The sequence below is a fragment of the Canis lupus genome, chromosome 3 (genome assembly GCF_048164855.1).
Source record: "Canis lupus baileyi chromosome 3, mCanLup2.hap1, whole genome shotgun sequence".
NCBI lineage: Eukaryota > Metazoa > Chordata > Mammalia > Carnivora > Canidae > Canis > Canis lupus.
The window spans coordinates 7715152-7734578 of NC_132840.1; the positions used below are offsets into that span (position 1 = coordinate 7715152).

The window sequence follows — 19427 nt, forward strand, 5'->3', positions numbered from 1 at the left end:
TGGCTTTTCAGCTGCCCCCCACCCTATTCCCAGGTTACACTGGCAGAGAGAGCCTAGCAACTTTCTTAGATTTCAGACTATCTTAGCTACTCATTTTCTGAGAGCGTGGTTTTCAACCGGAGGTGAGTTTGCCCACCAGGAGACATTTGGCAAAAGTCTGGAGACATTTTTGGTTGTCACACCTGCTGGGAAGGGGTGCTACTGGCATCCAGTGGGTAGAAACCAGGGGTGCTATTGAGCATCTTATAAAGTACAGGACAGCTTCACACAAAGAACGTCAATATTGCTGAAGTTGAGAAGCTCTAGCCTAAAGGTGCATTTTATTCATATATATTCCGGAGCGTGGTTCTATGGCGGGTGGGGCGTTTGGCTGCCTACTGGGCTCAGTGTGCTTAGAGGCTCTTATGGGACTGTCAGGGGAAATGACAGTTCTTGAGGTCCATAGGTCCCTTCTCTGGCCTGGTGACCAACAGTATTCTTGGTAACTCAGGTGAGCAGGAGTAGTAGATTTGATTGTGGAAGGGTGATTTTTCTGTCTTACATTGTTTATCTTTGTGGAGTCCGGCCTGTTGTGTAGGCTTACACACGTCATTAGAGAATGTTTGCCGTGAAGGTGTCCATATAGAAGTCATTCCGCATTGACACTGGTATCAAAGCAGAGGCTTGCTGACTGCTAAGTCTCCATTTCCCTCACCCCTCAGGATTTGTTTGGGAAGGCTGACAGTGATGAGGAACAGGAAGAGGAGGAATAGGAGGAGCAGGAACAGGAAGAGATGGGGGAGGGAGACTTCTGAGCGGGAGACTGAAGTGAAGAAACACTGATAGTGCCTGAATAGTTTTCTGTTGTCTCTTATTGTCTTGGACTCTGGCCTGGGCAGAGTTCTGAGAAGTAAACATATGCTCCCCTATTTTGGTCAGTTGTTATGGATCAACAGCTTTCGTGTTCTGAAGTGACATGCCTCAGAAGGACTGGGTCTTTACCATAGCCTCAAAGACCCGGGAGTCTACCCATGTATAGAGCTTGAATTGTTTGATAATAATACTAAATGTATATATTTGTGTAATTAAAAACAAGGAGGATTCTTAAAAAGGCATATACCTGACATATTCATATGCATCCCAAGAGGTAGCTCCAGATTCCAGGATTTCCATTTGGAAGGGTTTACCTTTCTTGGACTGTTATAGAACAATTTTCTCCTAATAGACTTGTAGATATCTCTCCCCTGCTTTTTTTTTTTCTTCCACCATGTTGCTGCTGTTGTTAAGGATTGCATTCCTCTGTCCTTGAGTGCCTCTTAGTAACATCCAGCTTGTTTTTGGGAGAAATTGGAAGGGTTCCTTCTTCTCCTCGTTGCTGTGGAAAAGGGAGCTGTGACTGTCAGCATAACTGGGACTGTAGCTGCAGATTGCCAAACGAGCTCCTCCTCATCAGAAAGAGAATATGAGGGGCATAGTTCTTAGAGTGCATGTATTACCCAGGATTAATTTGGATTTTAAGCACCTGAAAACCAAAAGCAGCATCGCTCAAATATACTGAAGTTTATTTCTCTCACATATTTAAGGTAGGCAGTGTGAGGCTGGTAGGATGACTTCAGAATTTTTCAGGGAGACAGGTTCCTTCCTTCTGCCTTACTGCTCTGCCATCCTCAGCGTGTGACTTTTAGCTGGTCGTCCAAGGTGGCTACTCAAGCCCCAGCTGTCAAGTCTGTACTGTGGCTGACAGGAAAGACAAAAAAAGGCAGGCTCTGTCCTTCAAAGAGACTTCCTGAGGCCTTTTTTATATGAAACTTTGCTTATATGCTGGGGCAAGAACTTACTTATTTGGCCATACCTGCCTGCAAGAAAGCCTGGTAAATGTCAGCTTAATTTTGGGCAATCCTGGGACGCCTGGATGGCTCAGTTGTTGGGCACCTGCCTTCGGCTCAGGTTGTGATCCCAGGATCCAAGATCTAGTCCTGAATCAGGCTTCCTGTGAGGAGACCTCTGCCTATGCCTTTGCCTCTCTCTCTCTCTCTCTCTCTCAATCTGTGTTTCTCATGAATAAATAAATGCATCTTTAAAAAAAAGTTTTGGGCAACCTAGACCCTAGCTAAAGTTTCTATTAGTAAGGAAAAATGGAAGAACAGATATTAAAAAATAACTAGCAGTTTTTGCCACAAAGCGACCTTGGGCATTTGTTTCTGCTTTAGGTGTGGATCTGCTATTTGAGTACTCCTTTCCCAGCAACAAGCCCCCAGAGCTTGAAGACCCTCACACAAACCCCACACTCATTGGTGCAGGCTTTCCAGCAAGGAGATGAGATCTAGAGAGGAGGGAAGGCTTGGATGTTGTCATTGTGGTAGTTTTATCTGAGCACCTGGCCTCCAGGCCCAGTCTTGTGCTTGGGCTCTGATGGACTCTATGGCACTAGATGGGGATGGGAATTTTGGGATGTTTGGAGGGGTGGGGATTAGATGGTGAAATGTTTCTTAATTAGAATCAGGAAAACATTCAGGGGACTTGGCTTCTGTTTGGTAGACTGTTGTCAGAGCTCTCTGTTGTCTGGCAGAGCTGAGAGTACAGTGAAGCAAGCAAGACTCCTGTGGCCAGCATTTAAGGGTGTATTCAACCTCAGGTTCTCCAAGTGGTCCTGAAAGTGAGTGCCTCCTTAAATTATGTGCCTTCCTTGCCTCACCCTGCTCCTGGCCTTGCTCCTTTGCACATTGTTTTAGATTAAATAGTTTAATTTTTACTGAGGAAGAAGCGTATGTGCATAGTAAAAAAGTCAGAGTATAAAATAGTATACAATGGAAAAAGTCTCTCTCCCTCTCCAGTGCTTTGGTCTTTTTCCCCAGAGGCAACCACTATGACAGGCTCTTTTGTATCTTTCTGACTGTCCTTCAGAATGGGCTCTGCAGGGACTTCTTGAGGAGCTGCCTTCTTTCACTTATTGGCAGTAGTCATTGAATTGCGCGCAATATTTACTCCTGTGCTGAGAGGAGCAAGTGTGTGTGTGTGTTTGGGGGGGTGGGGGGAGGTTGTAGCAGGATGGAGGGAAGGAGGGGTAGAAGTGAGAGGGAGAGGGAGTGCCTGTCAGTGGGGCTGAGGAGTAAGTCTGCTCCTCTTCTCCATCTCACATCCACATCTTGGTGCTACAAGGCAGAAGCATAGTGAGCATAGCCAGGGCATGGTGAGATAATCTCTTTCTTCATGTATATGTCCATCTTTTTGTCCCTCTCTCTTTTTGTCCCTTATGTCTCTTTATCTCTGTCTCTTGTCTCTTTGTCCTCTGTCTTTCGTGTATTTATCTTTCTCTGTTAGTCTTTTTCTCGCAGGCTGCACGCCCTCTCACTTCTGCTTTGCATAGTTCTGCTTCCTTCCTCTGTTTTCTTGTGGTTTTTGTTCCTCTATTACAAGGGTCTGAATGTGACTTTGACTTGCTATATTTCCCAACTCTGCTACTGTTAGGTAGATTCAGTCTTTTGGTACCCCAAACTATGTTCCTGGGAAAGGCAACTGAATAGGCTCAGCTTGGGTAATCAGCCATGATAGGCGAGGGGGAGCAATTTGAGGCAGATACCTCAAAATATCCTTACTGTATTGCACTGGGGTCTGTGGATTACTGGGCTATTAATCAGGTAATCCTTATGCTAGCTGTTCTAGGCTTAGCCCCACATAGCGAACTTTGATTTGCAGGGCAGCACCATGCATGCATTCCTTTGGCCTTTCTTCCCATATGACTTTTGCCTCCCACTCCCCATGACTGACTAGTGAGCATTTGTGTTACTTGCTAGCGTATTACAGAGTGAAATTTCTTAAAGTGTCATGGAGGTGTTTAGCCACCATGTTTATTTCCGTAGGCTCTTGGCTCTCCTGCCATTTGAGTAGAGGAATGTCAATTTTCTGATAGTTTCCTTGCTCTAGGGAATCGGTGATTAAGTGAAAAGTCATCACCATCTTGATTCCAACCAGAGTTTATCATTTCCCCTTTTTTCTTGGCAATAAGCTTAAGAAAACAATATGCTTGGGACACCTGGGTGGCTCAGTGGTTGAGTGTCTGCCTTCTGCTCAGGGTGCAATCCCAGGATTCAGGATCGAGTCCCATATCGGGCTCCTTGCGGGGAGCCTGCTTCTCTCTCTGTCTGTGTCTCTGCCTCTCTGTGTGTGTGTGTCTCTTGTGAATAAATAAATAAAATCTTTTTTATTTTAGAGACCTAGGCAGAGGGAGAAGCAGGCTCCAGTGCAAGGAGCCTGATGTGGGACTCAATCCCTGGAATCTGGGATCACGCCCTGAGCCAAAGGCAAATGCTCAACTGCTGAGCCACCCAGATGTCCCAATAAGTAAAATCTTAAAAAAAAAAGAAAAGAAAGGAAAAGAAAACAATATGATTTTGTTCCCCCCTCCCCAATAATTTGTGACTGTGCAAATGCCCAAGGGAGAGACCTTCTTGAGACAGGTGTCTACATGATCATAGCATGAGATACTAAGCTGTGCTGTGAAGTGGGAGTGCTATAGGGTTCAGGGAGGGAGAGCTCAGTGAGGGACTGGCTGGTATATTTGAAGAAGATTTTACAGAGGAAGTGGTGAGTGAGCTAGACCTTGAAAGCGAGAGTTGCTGTTGGCTGTGGCAGCTGGAAGAGTAAAGGACACTTCTTCTAAGTGTATATATGGCACCAGTAAGGAGAGAGTTTCTGGCTGAAGAAGAGAGCGCAAAATGGGTAGGGGTAGGTAGAGGTGGCTTGGAAGATCAGCCCCAAGGATTTGGTAATAATGTTTGGGGTTCACATAAAAGTTCTATTTTTGGAGGCTTGTGACAGTACTTAGCCACATCACTGTAGAACCCCTTGAGGCCTGTAGAACCCCTTGAGAACCCCTATTCTGTTCTTGTGTCCTCCTGGTAGGTCAGAGAAGTCCCTATTTAGCAGGGTAAGATGCTGGGACCCTCAGCACAGGGCTTGGATATCATTGAAGCCCACAAGGAGCTGGGCCCTAAAGCCGGCAGCACAGACAGGAGCCTAGGGAATGCCCAGGCAAGCTTACTTCTCCATGGACCTCAGTGAGAATTGGGAGGTTTGGATAGAAATGCAGAGGATGGTGGGGGAGGTTGCCTCTCTCAACCAGTTTCCTCATCTAAAAACAGGAATAGGGTTGTCTATATTTTGGGGTTGTGGGAATTAATTGAGAGGATGTATATGAAATTGTCAGGTACTTACACGTAAAACATTGTAATTCCTAGGTGACTTGCCACCTGCATTCAAATTCACCTCATTTGTTGATGGGCCTCTCTTGTGGCCATGGAAATGTTTTATGCCTTGGATGGTTTGGAACATTGGGAGTCTGAGTGGGAAAAAGTGGGTGAAGTCCATTATTCCTGGGCCTGGGGGCAATTTCCAAAAAATGATTCTGGCTGTTAGAATTTAAGAATGTGTTAATGCATGCGTTTGTATCTTTACTTGTCCACAGTGATGAGCGGATGGTGGATGTCCCTCCATTGCTTATTCTTCTGGTTCTGACTGATCTATTGGCCCCTTTGCTTTAGGCAGATAGGGCAGATGTGATGCTTTCTACAAGGTGAGATTGGGTCACATGCCCTCAGCTCAAGCCTGTCAGTGATGTTATGTTTTTCCTTCTAGGTCTGCTGACATTTGTGAACTGTGCTTATGTCAAGTGGGGCACACGTGTTCAGGACACATTCACTTATGCCAAGGTCCTAGCGCTCATTGCCATCATTGTCATGGGTCTCGTTAAACTGTGCCAGGGTAAGATGGGCCTGGGCTGGGAAGGAGGGTGGGTGACTCTGGGAGTTTGCATGGATTTCCTAAGGAGGACATAGGGAATCTTGGCTTTACTGATTAGCTCTTTTTATGTGTATCCTGGACTATCAGTGAGAGTGAGACATCTGTTCCTGAGCTTCTTGGGCCAGGCTGGCTTGGCCAACTGAACAGTCCCTCCCTAGGGCTGCTTTCCCTTTGTGGAGGCTGGGAACATTGCAAGAAGGCAGCTGGAAGCCTAGGAGTTTTTGAAACCTGGATCATGTATAATTGGGTCATAAGTGTAGTTGATGGGGATAGAGTGAGCCCTGCTCTTGCCCTGTTTTTGGTCTGTGACTGCCATGCAGTGAGTAGGAAGACCTGGCCATCCTTGAGAGGAATGGGAAGGAAGGTATGGAATGTAGAAATGAGTGGTTATTTTGCAGCCTTTACTTTTCATCTGAATTTGCTTCTATTTAACATTCGGTCTCAAAGTCAACTCTCAGGAAAATATTAAAATAGTATGAAGTTGGCACTGACTTTCCTGCATGTTGGCCTTAGGAAGCTTTTCATTCCTGAATCAAAGTAGACTGGCAATGAGGGTAGACAAGATTTCCCGAGCTCTTAGGGAAATCCCTAAGGTATTTTTGGCTAAGGGGATCTCAATCACTTACTTAACAACCTAGTTTTATAGATTGTCTCTAAACTCAGCCGTGTTTATATTTACTGGGGAGGGGGCTGAGGCTCCCCCATCTCAGATCCATTGGATTAAACACTGATTGGTTCGGGAGTTCAGAAAGCTCTGTTTTTAAGTGCCTTGAGTGATTCTTAGGCAGCTGGTCCAGTACCTTAGTGCACATGTACCAAGTTACTACAGCCAGCCACCTTGATGTCCATGAGTCTCAGGAACATCTTGGGGTCAAATTGGGTAGATAAGTTATCCTTATACCAAGATCTATGCCTGAGGAAACCACTCCTGTATATGATGACTGACACGGGACATAAAAACCTCTATTTTCCCTTCTCTTGCTGCATATCCAGCCCTTTTTGACACATTGAAGGACTAGGTCTACTTTTTGCAGGGGGTGACAGCAGGCTTCCTTAGAAGTCTGGATCTTGTTAAAAACCTCCAGTGTGTCCAAAAGGTCTCTCTGCTGGGCCAGGCAGGTGCTGCCTCCTCAGCTTTCTAGTGTATGGTCTCCAGAGGCCTCCAAGGAGAATGACTGGTGCCTAGGCTGTCTCCCTAAGGGAGGAAGTGGCCCAGGCCTACCCCTGGCCTAATGAGAGATAAGAAGACCCCAGTTCATACATAGCCTGTGATTTCCTGCCACATGTAATCACAGCTTCTGCAAGTAGAGCAACGGAGTTCTTTTCATGAGAATGGGAAAACTATTTGACCCAAATTGTGCATTGGTTTTGGCCACAAGAGATAGTTCCACAGGAAGGTCTAATTGTTAATTAAAAATGCTTCCTTTATGTGAAACAGGGTTCTTTCTAAAAAAAGGAGGAAGATCTCTGGCCTACTGTGAGGACACTGCAAATTTATTAGAGCTTTTCTGGAAATGGTATTATCACTTCAGAAGGCAACCAGGAATGCCTTTGTTTTTCTAAGATTGCATAGGTTTGTTAGAGGAATATGCACTTTCTTGACGGAGTGGGTGGGGTGATAAAGTATAGAGATGGCTGATGGTTGTTCTTTTGATGTTAAATTATGTTTTTTTTTCTTCCCTCTTCCCACTTGCTTTTCCTTTTTTTTCTTGACCCTCCTTTCTTTCCCCATCTTTGCTTCCTTTTTCTTACTGCCTCTCCCTGTTCCTCCTCTTCTCCTTATACCTACTATGTCTCTTTTCTTTCTTCTTCCTCTTTCTTCTCCCTGAACTCTTTCCCCTACTTACCTTTGTCCCCACAGGACACTCTGAGCACTTTCAAGACGCCTTTGAGGGTTCCTCCTGGGACATGGGAGACCTCTCTCTCGCCCTCTACTCTGCCCTCTTCTCTTACTCAGGTTGGGACACCCTTAATTTTGTAACAGAAGAAATCAAAAACCCAGAAAGGTAACGGTGGGATCACACTCTCACTTCCCAACTTGGCTGGAACTCCTCCTGCTCATAGTGGGCACACTTGCCTTCTTTCTTCCCCTTTCTCTTTCTCTCATCCTTTCTTCTCCCTACTCCTCCTTCTCTAGCTCGGAGGGATAAGGGGCTAGGTTGGGGATGAGTGAAGGAGGGAAAGCCCCTTGCTATTCACGCTCAGGTTTACACTGGAGGATTCCCAAGGTCTTTGCTCAAGAAGAGGTCTTCCAGGACAGCCCCGGTGGCGCAGCCTGCAGCCTGGGGTGTGATCCTGGAGACCCAGGATCGAGTCCCACATCAGGCTCCTGCATGGAGCCTGCTTCTCCCTCTGCCTGTGTCTCTGCCTCTCTCTCTGTGTGTCTATGAATAAATAAATAAAATCTTAAAAAAAAAAAAAAAAGAAAAGAAGAGGTCTTCCATTTAGCAGTGGCTGATCCAGCGGGGGCTAAAGTGTTAGAACCTCATACTCTGGTGCTGACACTGAAGCCTGGGAAGCCAGAAGCTTATTTTGGGCAGCCAGGTCCCCAGCCTGGCTTCCAGTCCCTGGAGGACACTGCTCCTCCTTCAGTGGGACTCATGAGTCCTATTGTGGCAAGGATCAAATATTGATCCCCAGCTATCTTCACAGAGAAGGGTCTCTCTCTCTCTCTCTCTCGTTTCTTAGCAGAAAGGGGCATGGGATTCATACCCACCTTAGACAATGTGGGAAAGAGGAGCCTGCCTCAAAGACTTAGAGTCAGGGAACTGCTAAATTTCAGAAAAGTCCCTGGGTGAACTCTGACTCCAAAAAGAGTTGATTCTAGGTAGTCCTGTCTCACTTGTCCTGACAGAAATTTGCCCCTGGCCATTGGGATTTCTATGCCAATTGTGACGCTCATCTACATCCTGACCAATGTGGCCTATTACACAGTGCTGAGCATTTCAGATGTCCTTGACAGTGATGCTGTGGCTGTGGTGAGTCCCTATTTGCTTGTCATCTTATGATACTGTATGGCTCAATCTCTTTCTGCAGCCACTCCAGCTCTGAAGGGTGAGATGATGGGTCTAGGCCAGAGAGTGGGCTGCTCAGTAGTGATGGTGTTTGTCCTGAAAGCATAGGTATAGGAGGCTTATGAAATCCTGGTCTGTGCTGAGTGACTTCTGTGCTCTTTCCCTAGACATTTGCTGACCAGACATTTGGCATGTTCAGCTGGACCATTCCCATTGCCGTTGCCCTGTCCTGCTTTGGGGGCCTCAATGCATCTATCTTTGCTTCCTCAAGGTAATGTATTTCTGCTTTACCAATAACAGATTGCAATATTTAATCTTCTGAGGATATAGGTGAGCCCATAAGAGCCCTTCTTACCTCTTTTGGATGTATAGGGTGTGTATGTGTGTGTGTGTACACTTGTGTGCATGAGTATTTCGGCCTTTGTGCTGACATTTGTGTGCTTGAAGCTCACACTTCCATCTGAGGTGAGAACAGATTGGTTAGAAGTGGAGGGAAGGAAGGTTATAGCCTGGAGTAGAGACCCTGTCAGGGACCATACTCTAGGCTCCTTGTGGGTTATACTGTAGGCTCAGGACTCCTTCCTTTAAAAGATTATTAGTGATCACTTGCTGTATACCAGGTATTGGTACAGGGTGACCCTGCCCTTCACTTCACAGATATCACTGAAGCTGATAGGTAGGCTCTGCTCTCCTCTCTGTGTAGAGACTTACCTATAAGAGCATTTTTCCTTCCTGTTGTTTCAGAGAAAGGAGTAGTTCCGCTTTTCCAGGCTGACCCTGCTAGCTGGTTGGTCTCAGGGCTCCAGCACCATCCCTCTTCTTAGCACTTTGCTTCATCATTTGGCCCTTCTCTTTGGTGGATGTTCATTTGGGAAGCAGCTCTGCACAAGCTTCATCTCTGCTCAGTGAAGTCACAAAACAGCTTTTCTCATCTCTCTTCTTCCTTACTGGATACACTTCTTGAGGGAATGGTCTGCATTTTGACTGCCACTTATTGTTCTAGCCATTATACTTTGACTTCTGCTACCTAAAAAATATTCTTAAGTGTATTGGTGACTTCCTTCTTAGCCTGCTTTTAGTTCTTATTCTTATGGACTCCTATAGCAAGTGATGCTTACTACCCTCTACTTCTGAAACTACTCCTGTGACTCTGTGACACTCTGGTATTTGAAAGGAAGCCTTCTTTCCTGATTTCTCTTCCACTCACCCTATACACGTTGCTGTCCCTAGGGCTGGGAGTATAACAGGCATTCAGTAAATATTTTCTACATGAGGAACACCTGATAGCTCAGCGGTTGAGCGTCTGCCTTTGGCTCAGGGAGTGATCCTGGAGTCCCGGGATTGAGTCCCACATTGGGCTTCCTGCATGGAGCCTGCTTCTCCCTTTGCCTGTGTCTCTGCCTCTCTTTCTCTCTCTTGAATAAATAGATAAAATCTTGAAAAAAAAATATCTTCTGCATGAACAGGTAGAGGATGAATTAGTAAAAGAAATAATATTTTGTCCTATTTCTTTTCTTACTGGTTTTGACACCCCAGTCCAGGTACTTGGGGCCTCCCTACGGAGAGCAATAGAGCGATCAGTCCTGGAAAATAGTATGGTGTCCTCTTCCTTTACTTCAAGCTGATGTGGCCAAGGTTGCACTGAGTGTGACTCTTCACAAGTTACCCCACCCAAAGATGGTGTTTCCCATAACCTCACCCTTACTGATGCCCAAGATATTCTATTTTTTTAAATATTTTATTTATTTATTTATTTGACAGAGAGAGAGAGTGTGCACACAAGCAGGGGGTATGGGTAGGCAGAGGGAGAGGAGGGAGAGTAGGCTCCTTGCTGAGTAAGGATCTTGACATAGGGCTCGATCCCCAGACCCTGGGATCATGAGCTGAGCCAAAGGCAGATGCTTAACTAACTTAGCCACTCAGGCGCTGTGCCCAAGACATTCTAATTGGCTCTGCCAAACTTAAAATACTTACACAGTAGGTGCCTTTTAACCTCACTCAGCTATACTGTGGGATTGACAGTTTGGCACCCCAAACTGGGTTTTGAGGGTGGGGATAGAGGATTCAGAGAGTAAGAGTCTGGACATGAAGGGGACTGCAGTGATGTTGAGGTAATGCACAATTGTTTCTGTGTTAACTTCTCACTTTTTCTTTGTTGCCTATGTAGTTGTCTTTGGTTTTGTACTAGACACTTTTGTTGTACCTGCATAGTATCTCCTAGCATCCCCTCTACCCTATTTCTTCTCTACCTAGTACAGATTATTAACCTGTGTGAGCCAACTCCCACCATCTTGCCCTGTGACCTTTCCAGATGCTATCATCAACTCCTGTGGCTCCACCTAGATGGCTCACAAGTATCTAAATGCACTCCACTTATGCTTTGTCTTTAGTTGTGATATTATGTGTTGCCAGTTCTCCTTCCTTGACCTCTTTGTTTTTCCCTTGGTGTTCACCCTCTTCTCCCAGCTCACACATGTACACATGTGCACACACATAGACACACACTCAAAGGACCACCAAATTTTTTTTTTTTAAGAATGTATTTATTGGGATCCCTGGGTGGCGCAGCGGTTTGGCGCCTGCCTTTGGCCCAGGGCGCGATCCTGGAGACCCGGGATCGAATCCCACGTCGGGCTCCCGGTGCATGGAGCCTGCTTCTCCCTCTGCCTATGTCTCTGCCTCTCTCTCTCTCTCTCTCTCTCTCTGTGTGACTATCATAAAAAAAAAAAAAAAAAAAAAAAAGTCCAAATACCTTTAAAAAAAAAAAAAGAATGTATTTTTTTATTCATGAGAGACATGGAGAGACAGAGGCAGAGACACAGGCAGAGTGAGAAGCAGGCTCCATGCAGGGAGCCTAATGTGGGACTCGATCCTGGGACTCCAGGATCACGACCTGGGCCGAAGGAAGGTGCTCAACCGCTGAGCCACCCAGGTGTCCCAGGATCACCAAATTTGATTGAGGTGGTCATATCTCTCTTGTTCTCTCTTCAGCCACGGTGTCTACCCTCATTCAGGCCTCCTCTCTGATGGGATAGTTATCGCAAATTACTTTCTTTTTAGATTTATTTATTTGACAAGTGGGGGAGGAGCAGAGGAAGAGGGAGAGTCCCAAGCTGACTCTGCTGAGCATGGAGCATGACGTGGGGCTTGACCCCATAACCCTAAGATCATGACCTGAGCCCAAATCAAGAGTTGGAGGCTTAACCGACTGTGTTACTCAGGCACCCCACAGACTACTTTCTTATCTGGCCTTCTTTCTATACCCTAGCCTCTCCCTGCTTTAGTTGGCCTCCATGATGCCACCAGAGTCTCTGTCAAATCCTGTGAGGCCTTTACTTCAAAGCCACAACAGACTGTCAGTGTTTGTTCAGACTCCATAGCATGGCCTCATGTGTAGGTTATTCTCAGCTGTCTCCTCATGCACCTTATCCTGGGACTGTAGGCATTCTGGTACTGACCTCAGGAAGCTCACCCTCTTTCATTCCTTAAGCCTCTTTTGCCTTTGCCAATGGTGGTTTCCACCCACCTGCTCACCTTCTGGCAAACTCCAGTTCTTCTTCCCAGCCCAGATGTGGTCATCTCTTGTGAAGTTTTTTGTTCTCTCAGCCCACTGCCAAGCCTGTTGAGTGCTTTGTACTTCATGATGATGCTGACTACTCTAGATGGTAGTTCATTTCTCTCTTGCTTTGCTTCTCAATCAGTTGGGCTCTTTCCCTAAAGAGAGGAAACCTGGGTTATCTCTAAGCCCCTGGGCTTATCCTGGCCTATCATATATCAGGAGCTCAGGGAAGATATATAGAGAGCACAACAGAAGGCTGGCTGCCCTTCTTTAAAAAGCCATTGTGTTAAGTATGAAATCTGTGGGGTGTTAGAGTGGAGGTACCTCTGATGGAGTGGATTGGGGTGGCAGTGAGCGATGGCCGGGTGAGGCATCCATTGGGTGATGGTGGGTTTCATAGCTGAGGGGCTGGGGGGTGTCTGTGGCCAATAGTAGGGTAGGGCATTCCTGGATAATGTTGAAGTACAAATGGTTGGAAGTTGGAGACATCTATGGGTAAAGTTGAGGGGTGAAGGTGGGGGTTAGGCATGTATAGAGAATATGGGATGGTCCTGAGAGACTGCCTCCTAGCTCTAGAGCTCTGAGCGTAGTTTGTCCAAGTGAGGAGTGTGGCTACATGGCCAAATGAAAGGATCATCCTGACACTTCTTATCTTTCTAGGTTGTTCTTCGTGGGCTCCCGTGAGGGCCACCTCCCAGACCTTCTGTCCATGATCCACATTGAGCGTTTTACACCCATTCCTGCTTTACTGTTCAATGTAAGCTCTGCTGGGGGAGTGTGGAGAATTGTAGAATCTCTCCTGGCTTTATGAGAAGACTGTGGGTGGGGAGGTATACTAGGTTTTATTTTTTATTTTTTTATTTTTTTAAAGATTTTATTTATTTATTTCTGAGAATACACAGAGAGGAGAGAGAGAAGCAGAGACACAGGCAGAGGAAGAAGCAGGCACCATGCAGGGAGCCTGACGTGGGACTCGATCCTGGGTCTCCAGGATCAGGCCCTGGGCCAAAGGCAGTGCTAAACTGCTTGAGCCACCTGGGCTGCCCTATACTAGGTTTTTAAGCTACTTCCCATCCTCTCAGTGTTTCTTAAATTTTTTAAAAATATAAAACAGTTATATGAGGGAGGGCAAATGGTACAAAAAATATAAAATTATAAAATTTGTGGGATTATTTTTATTTTTGAAAGATTTTATTTATGTATTTATTTATTGTATGACTGGAAGAGGGGAAGAAGGAGAGAGAATCTTTTTTTTTTTTTTTAAAGATTTATTTATTTATTTATTCATGAGAAACACAGAGAGAGAGAGGCAGAGACACAGGCAGAGGGAGAAGCAGGCTCCATGCAAGGAGCCTGATGTGGGACTCGATCCCAGGTCTCCAGGATCACACCCTGGGCTGCAGGTGGCGCTAAACTGCTGCGCCACCGGGGCTGCCCAGGAGAGAGAATCAATCTTAAGCTGACTCTGCGCCGAGCACAGAGCTGGATGCAGGGCCCAATCTCATGTCCCTGAGATCAAGACTGAGCCAAAATCAAGAATTGGATGCTTAACTGACTGAGCCATGTAGGCACCCCTAATTTTTTTTTAAGTAGGCTCTAAGCCTAATGTGGGGCCAGAACTCATGATCCTGATATTAAGAGTCACACATTCCACCATCTGAGCCAGCCAGGTGCTCCTCCTGTTTTAAAAATTTTAATTAAATCATATTTAGAAAAGCCAGGGCAGTTGTATACAAACTACCTAGGGACTTCTATTCATGTTATACACTTTATAGATTTTTTTTTTTAAGATTTTAAGTAATCTCTATACCTAACATGGGGCTTGAACTTACAACCCTGATATCAAGAGTTGCACACTCCACTAGGTGAGCAGCCAGGTGCCTTTAGTTTTATATATAGTAGATGGTGCTTCATGTTCCAAGTGAATGATACATACCCCTTATAGTATCAGCAGCTCAACTCTTCCTCCCCATCAGCATCAAGCTTCATTATTTAGCTCTGTACTGAATTTCTTTTGATTTTTAAAGATTTTATTTATTCATGAGAGACAGAGAGAGGCAGAGACACAGGCAGAGGGGAAGCAGGCTCCATGCGGGGAGCCCGATATGGGACTCGATCCCAGGTCTCCAGAATCACGCCCCGGGCTGAAGGCAGACGCTCAACCGAGCCACTCAGCCATCCCCCTCCCCCGCCTTTTTTTTTAAAGATTTTATTTTGAGGATACTTTTTTTTTTTTTCTTTTGAGTATACTTTAGTTTCTTCTTACCCCTGGAATTTTCCTGGCAATTATCACATTTGTATTTTTATATTTGTTTTTGTGAACTTTGTTATTTTGTCAAAATAACAAGAATCCTTTCAGTATATTGATTGGGATACCATTGAATTTGTAAATTTAGGGGAGATGTGACATCTTTTAATCATCTACTGCCCCAGTTTCCCCGATACAGTCCCCCATCTCTCCCCAGAATGGGCCCTTTTAAAGTCCTTTGTTGATGATCTGGGTGAGAGAGGATGAGGTGGGGGAACTCCATATTCTGAAGTGAGTAAATCTGGGATCCCTGGGTGGCTCAGCGGTTTAGCGCCTGCCTTTGGCCCAGGGCGTGATCCTGGAGACCCGGGATTGAGTCCCACGTCGGGCTCCCGGTGCATGGAGCCTGCTTCTCCCTCTGCCTGTGTCTCTCATGGATAAATAAATAAAATCTTAAAAAAAAAAAAAAATGAAGTGAGTAAATCTGATCACGCCACTGCACTCTAGTCCCTTTGTCTCCTAGGACTCTGGTCCCACTGGGCAAACTCTGCCATATGTTTCTTAACAAGTATGGATCCATTTCGTCAGTCTGCATTTCTAAGACCCCAGGACAGTGAGGTGTTTCTGGAGGCATTTACTCTGTTTGTATGCCAGGTAGTTGGGACTCAGGAGTAATGGTCTCCAGAGGGTGGTGTGATTCATGTTGAGGTTGGTGCATCGAAGTGAGGAGGGCCTCACTCTCTGCTATCAAAAGGGGAAAGGAGTCTGGCTTGTTCTTGCAGTGCTTGCAAGAAGATGGGAGGCACTGTGTGTAGGAAGGGACCCCAACAGGAGAGGGAGAGATGCCACCTTGAAGGTTAATGCAGAGAACAGGCATATCTGATGCCAAGGGGTCACTGAAAAGAACTGGAGGTAACCTGGTAAGCTAACTCAGCAGTGAGTGACAGATCTGGTGCTGATGGCTGGGTTGTTGGTCTCTTGGGATGGCCGGGTGGTGACAATGCCCACTCCTCCTTCCCATCCTTTCCCCCTCCAGTGTACCATGACACTCATCTACCTCACTGTGGAAGATGTTTTCCTGCTCATCAACTACTTCAGCTTCAGCTACTGGTTCTTCGTGGGCCTGTCTGTTGCTGGACAGCTCTATCTTCGCTGGAAGGAGCCCGAGCGGCCCCGGCCTCTCAAGGTCAGTGACTCTGGACAGAGTAGGAGGGGTGGGCCATCTCCCCAAGGTGACTCTCTGTACCTTGTTCCCCAGTAGCACTTTACCTAATAACTCATCTCCTTCCATTTCAGCTGAGCCTGTTTTTCCCCATCATGTTCTGCATATGCTCCTTGTTTCTGGTGATTGTGCCTCTGTTTGGTGACACCATTAATTCCCTTATTGGCATCGCGATTGCCCTCTCTGGGGTTCCTGTCTACTTCGTGGGTGTTTACCTACCTGAGTCCCAGAGGCCAGCCCTTATTCGGAATGTCCTGGGTGAGCTTCTTTGCCCATTACTCATGGCCTGTGTGGATATGTGTGTATGTGTACAGATGTGTGCAGAGGTGGGAGTGGTGGTTAACGGCTTCCCCTATACTAGTGATGTGCTGGAGACCATGAGACCTGGTTGCTCCACATGACTTCTCCCCTTTCGATCTTGACGTGAGCATTTTAGTTCTAACTTTAGAGTCCTATTTTAACCCCAAAGGGGTTAAAACACTCCCTTTGGAAAGTGCAATCCATATGGGAAGATGAGGAGTCATGCATCCTTTTCTGATTGGGCACAAAATGAAGGACAGTGAGGCTTGCTGGGGGGTGGGGGGCGGTAAGAGGCAAAACCTGGCATAGGATGCCCAAGGGACAGATGGGAGGGAGTCCAGATATGCTTTAATCAACTTTGGGGTATTCATACTGAGGTTGTAGCTGTCAGCTTGCTGACTTCTGTTCTCTATTTTCATTTAGCTGCTGTCACCAAAGTCACCCAGCAGCTTTGCTTTTGTGTCCTGACTGAGCTTGATGTAGCTGAAGAAAAAAAGGTTGAGAGGAAAGCTGACTAGAGGCCAGAGGTGATGTCCCTTGAGGCCTGGAAGGCCAGCCAGAGCCACCAAAGTCCAGATGACAAGACTGTGCAGGCCCAACCCTCTTTCTCTAAAGGAGCCTGTTGGCCCATATTATATAAGGGGGGCTCAGGGCTGATGGCCTGCTCTGATGGTTACTCTAACTGGTAAGCTATGGGAGGAGACTCAGGGTCTGAGACCAGCCTGAAGGTGAGAACTTTATAGAGGGTGGTGGTGGGGAGGGCTTGAAGTCAGGGGAATAGTTGTTTAGTTTTGTTCTTGGTGAACTTGGTATAGCTTACCAAACACTCAGCAAACTGTACTGGGGCAAGAGAAAGTGCTAGGTCAATAGCTGTGGCTGGTGGTTCTGAATTTGATATTTGAATCAGGAGCCTCTACAAAGGGGCTGCTTTATGGGAGCCCCTCTGATCAGGTCCAAGCACCTGACTTTAGAGGCCTGAAATGCTACCATTTCCTTCTCTGACTCAAAATCTTTCCCTGGGAAGATAGTGGTATTTCATTATTTATTGATATTATTTAATCCAGAATACCAGTTCTAACAGAGCATTGGTGTTCATTCATCTACAGGCTGCAATAGGCTGATTGTGTTTAAAAACTCAAAGTACCCCAAACTGAGTCCCTCTGCTCTTAGGAGGGGTCTCTGTGTGGTGGTGGGCCAGCCTCTGACCACAGATTTTTTTGCTTGGTTTTAACACAATCTTCTGTTGAGTCTTAGCTGCAAAGGTGAACTTCAAACATATATATATATATTTTTTTAAACTCATGTATTGGTTACACTTTAGTTAGTAAGTCACAGATTACACGTACCTGGCTCAAATCAGCAAGGACAAATGAAAAAATTCATGAGTCAGAAGTCTGGTAATACTATTTTGAAGGATAATCCTTTGTTTTACTTGAGACCTTAGGTCTTTGTCTTAGATGACAGAAGGTAGATCTCTGGTTTCTGGTATGAACTTTAAGAGGACATAAACTGTTTTAGAGTTCAAGTGTATTACCAGAATTCTCAGCTGTCAATGGCTTAGAGAACATCTCATGGACCCAAGCAACCAAATAGCTTGTTTCTCTCTGTAAGGGCTGGTTTGAGGGACTGCTGTGCAGACCCACACAAGCCCACTTTGGTGCTAGAAGTGGTCATTTTCCTTTTCCCAAAACCTCACACGAGACTGCATCCTCCTCTTCTGTCCCTGACACTGGGCTTTGTTTATACTCTGAACTGTCTTGGTGTGGATCATCAGGATAATGCATTCCTGTCCTGTCTGCCTCCCCTTGTGGGAGGTCTGGTGGGCCTGCAGTCTCAGGAAGAGCTTGGTACTTATGTGGACTTCTATTTTCTCTCTGTGGAGATCAGAGAAGACCTTGGGGGGAAAAACTACTTCAACCTCAATCTGGCTCCTCAGCAGACTGCATGAGTGGATGCAACTAATTCTGGTGCTCAGGGTGTACTTTAGCATCCAGGTCAGGCCAGAGCAGGTTTGGCCTAATGGATGTTCCCTCATGGGCAGCTATGGTTGCAGGGGACTGTACAGCTGTCCTGTGAAGCCTCCAGACATTGTCATCCTGGATCCAGAGGAACCTGCTGACTTGGCTAATCCCATGCCTGGACTTCTTATCCTTTCGTTTGAGAACTGGTCAGTGGTAAAGACAAAACTATGAGGCAAGCTGCCTTTCTAATCATCTTTTCCATCAAATGGCCTCCGTTGAAGCCTGGGGAGTAACTTTGGTCATACTTGCTCAATGAAGACAATTTAGGGAAGCATGATCACAGCTGCCTCCGGTTCAGGATACACATGGATGAGAAAATGGGGGGACATTCCTACTGTCACGGGTTGGGGATTTGTACAGCAAATTCCTTCCTGGCAATAGGGAGTCTTGTGCAAAGGCTGACTTGCCTAAACTATGTAAACATGACTCTTGTCTGAGCCAAGATGGCATCTATCCCAGGGATCCTCTGGAGCTAATCCTTTAAGCAGAGTATGCTTGTCTTGAGGATTCCTGACCCAGGTTTTAGCTATCTCCACTGAAGTAAATGACCAGCTAATCCCAGGAACTTGCTGCCCCCCAGTGGCTCCTGGGAGGAAGCATGGGCCTCACACCCCAAGTGCCCCAATGCAAGCTTAGTGAGCCATGTCATCCCCCTCTCATTACTGGATGGCAATCGCATTCTTCCCCTCTGTGCTGGATACAGTCTTTACCCAGGAACTGTTTTGTCGGAAGGAAGCCAGAGACGCCCTACAGCACTCAAGCTTCATGGTGGAATTAAATTTCTGCAAGGTCTTTGTTGTTTGTCTCCTTCAATCCTTCTCCTGGTGTGTTAATCCCCTTTTCAGTAGGTACAGTATGTGAAATTTTCAGTCCTTTAATGTTTGCAAACCTTAATGAGTACATAAACAGCAGTGAGCACATTAAAATGGCATGGAGTGGTTTTTAATCCTTTGTTTCTATGCCTACAGGAGACTAAGATGACTAGTATTAGACATATAAGTTGCTGCCTGTTACTTGCAATACTGAATTGTACCTTTGTGGATAGTCTGTTAGTTTTCTAGCCACAAGAGTAGAGCCTAAGTATGTGTACATACAGAACTTAACTACTCAAGTAGGTTTAACATGTAGATAGGAACTAATATAGGTGAAGACCTACAAAATGAACACAAAGTGAAAGGAAGAGTAGGGGCAGGATAGAAAAAGAGATGCTTCTAAGACGTGGGGAGACTTATCCCTGTGGATGTGATAGTGAGTCTTTGCCACACAGCAAGAAGGCACATTTTGT

At 45.9% G+C, this 19427-nt stretch overlaps 1 protein-coding gene across 5 annotated transcripts in view; it reads left to right on the forward strand.

Annotated features, from left to right (window-relative positions):
• The window catches only part of SLC7A6 (solute carrier family 7 member 6), a 39744-nt gene that overhangs the window by 19134 nt on the left and 1183 nt on the right, over positions 1-19427 (forward strand). For all 5 annotated transcript variants that reach the window (XM_072816363.1, XM_072816372.1, XM_072816367.1 and 2 more), the window contains 8 exons: positions 5614-5739; positions 7640-7784; positions 8633-8756; positions 8960-9063; positions 13012-13108; positions 15636-15785; positions 15896-16079; positions 16545-19416. In XM_072816363.1, the coding sequence (XP_072672464.1) occupies positions 5614-5739; positions 7640-7784; positions 8633-8756; positions 8960-9063; positions 13012-13108; positions 15636-15785; positions 15896-16079; positions 16545-16639 (1025 nt within the window). In that variant the 3' untranslated portion in view covers positions 16640-19416. The remainder of the gene's footprint in view (positions 1-5613; positions 5740-7639; positions 7785-8632; positions 8757-8959; positions 9064-13011; positions 13109-15635; positions 15786-15895; positions 16080-16544; positions 19417-19427) is intronic.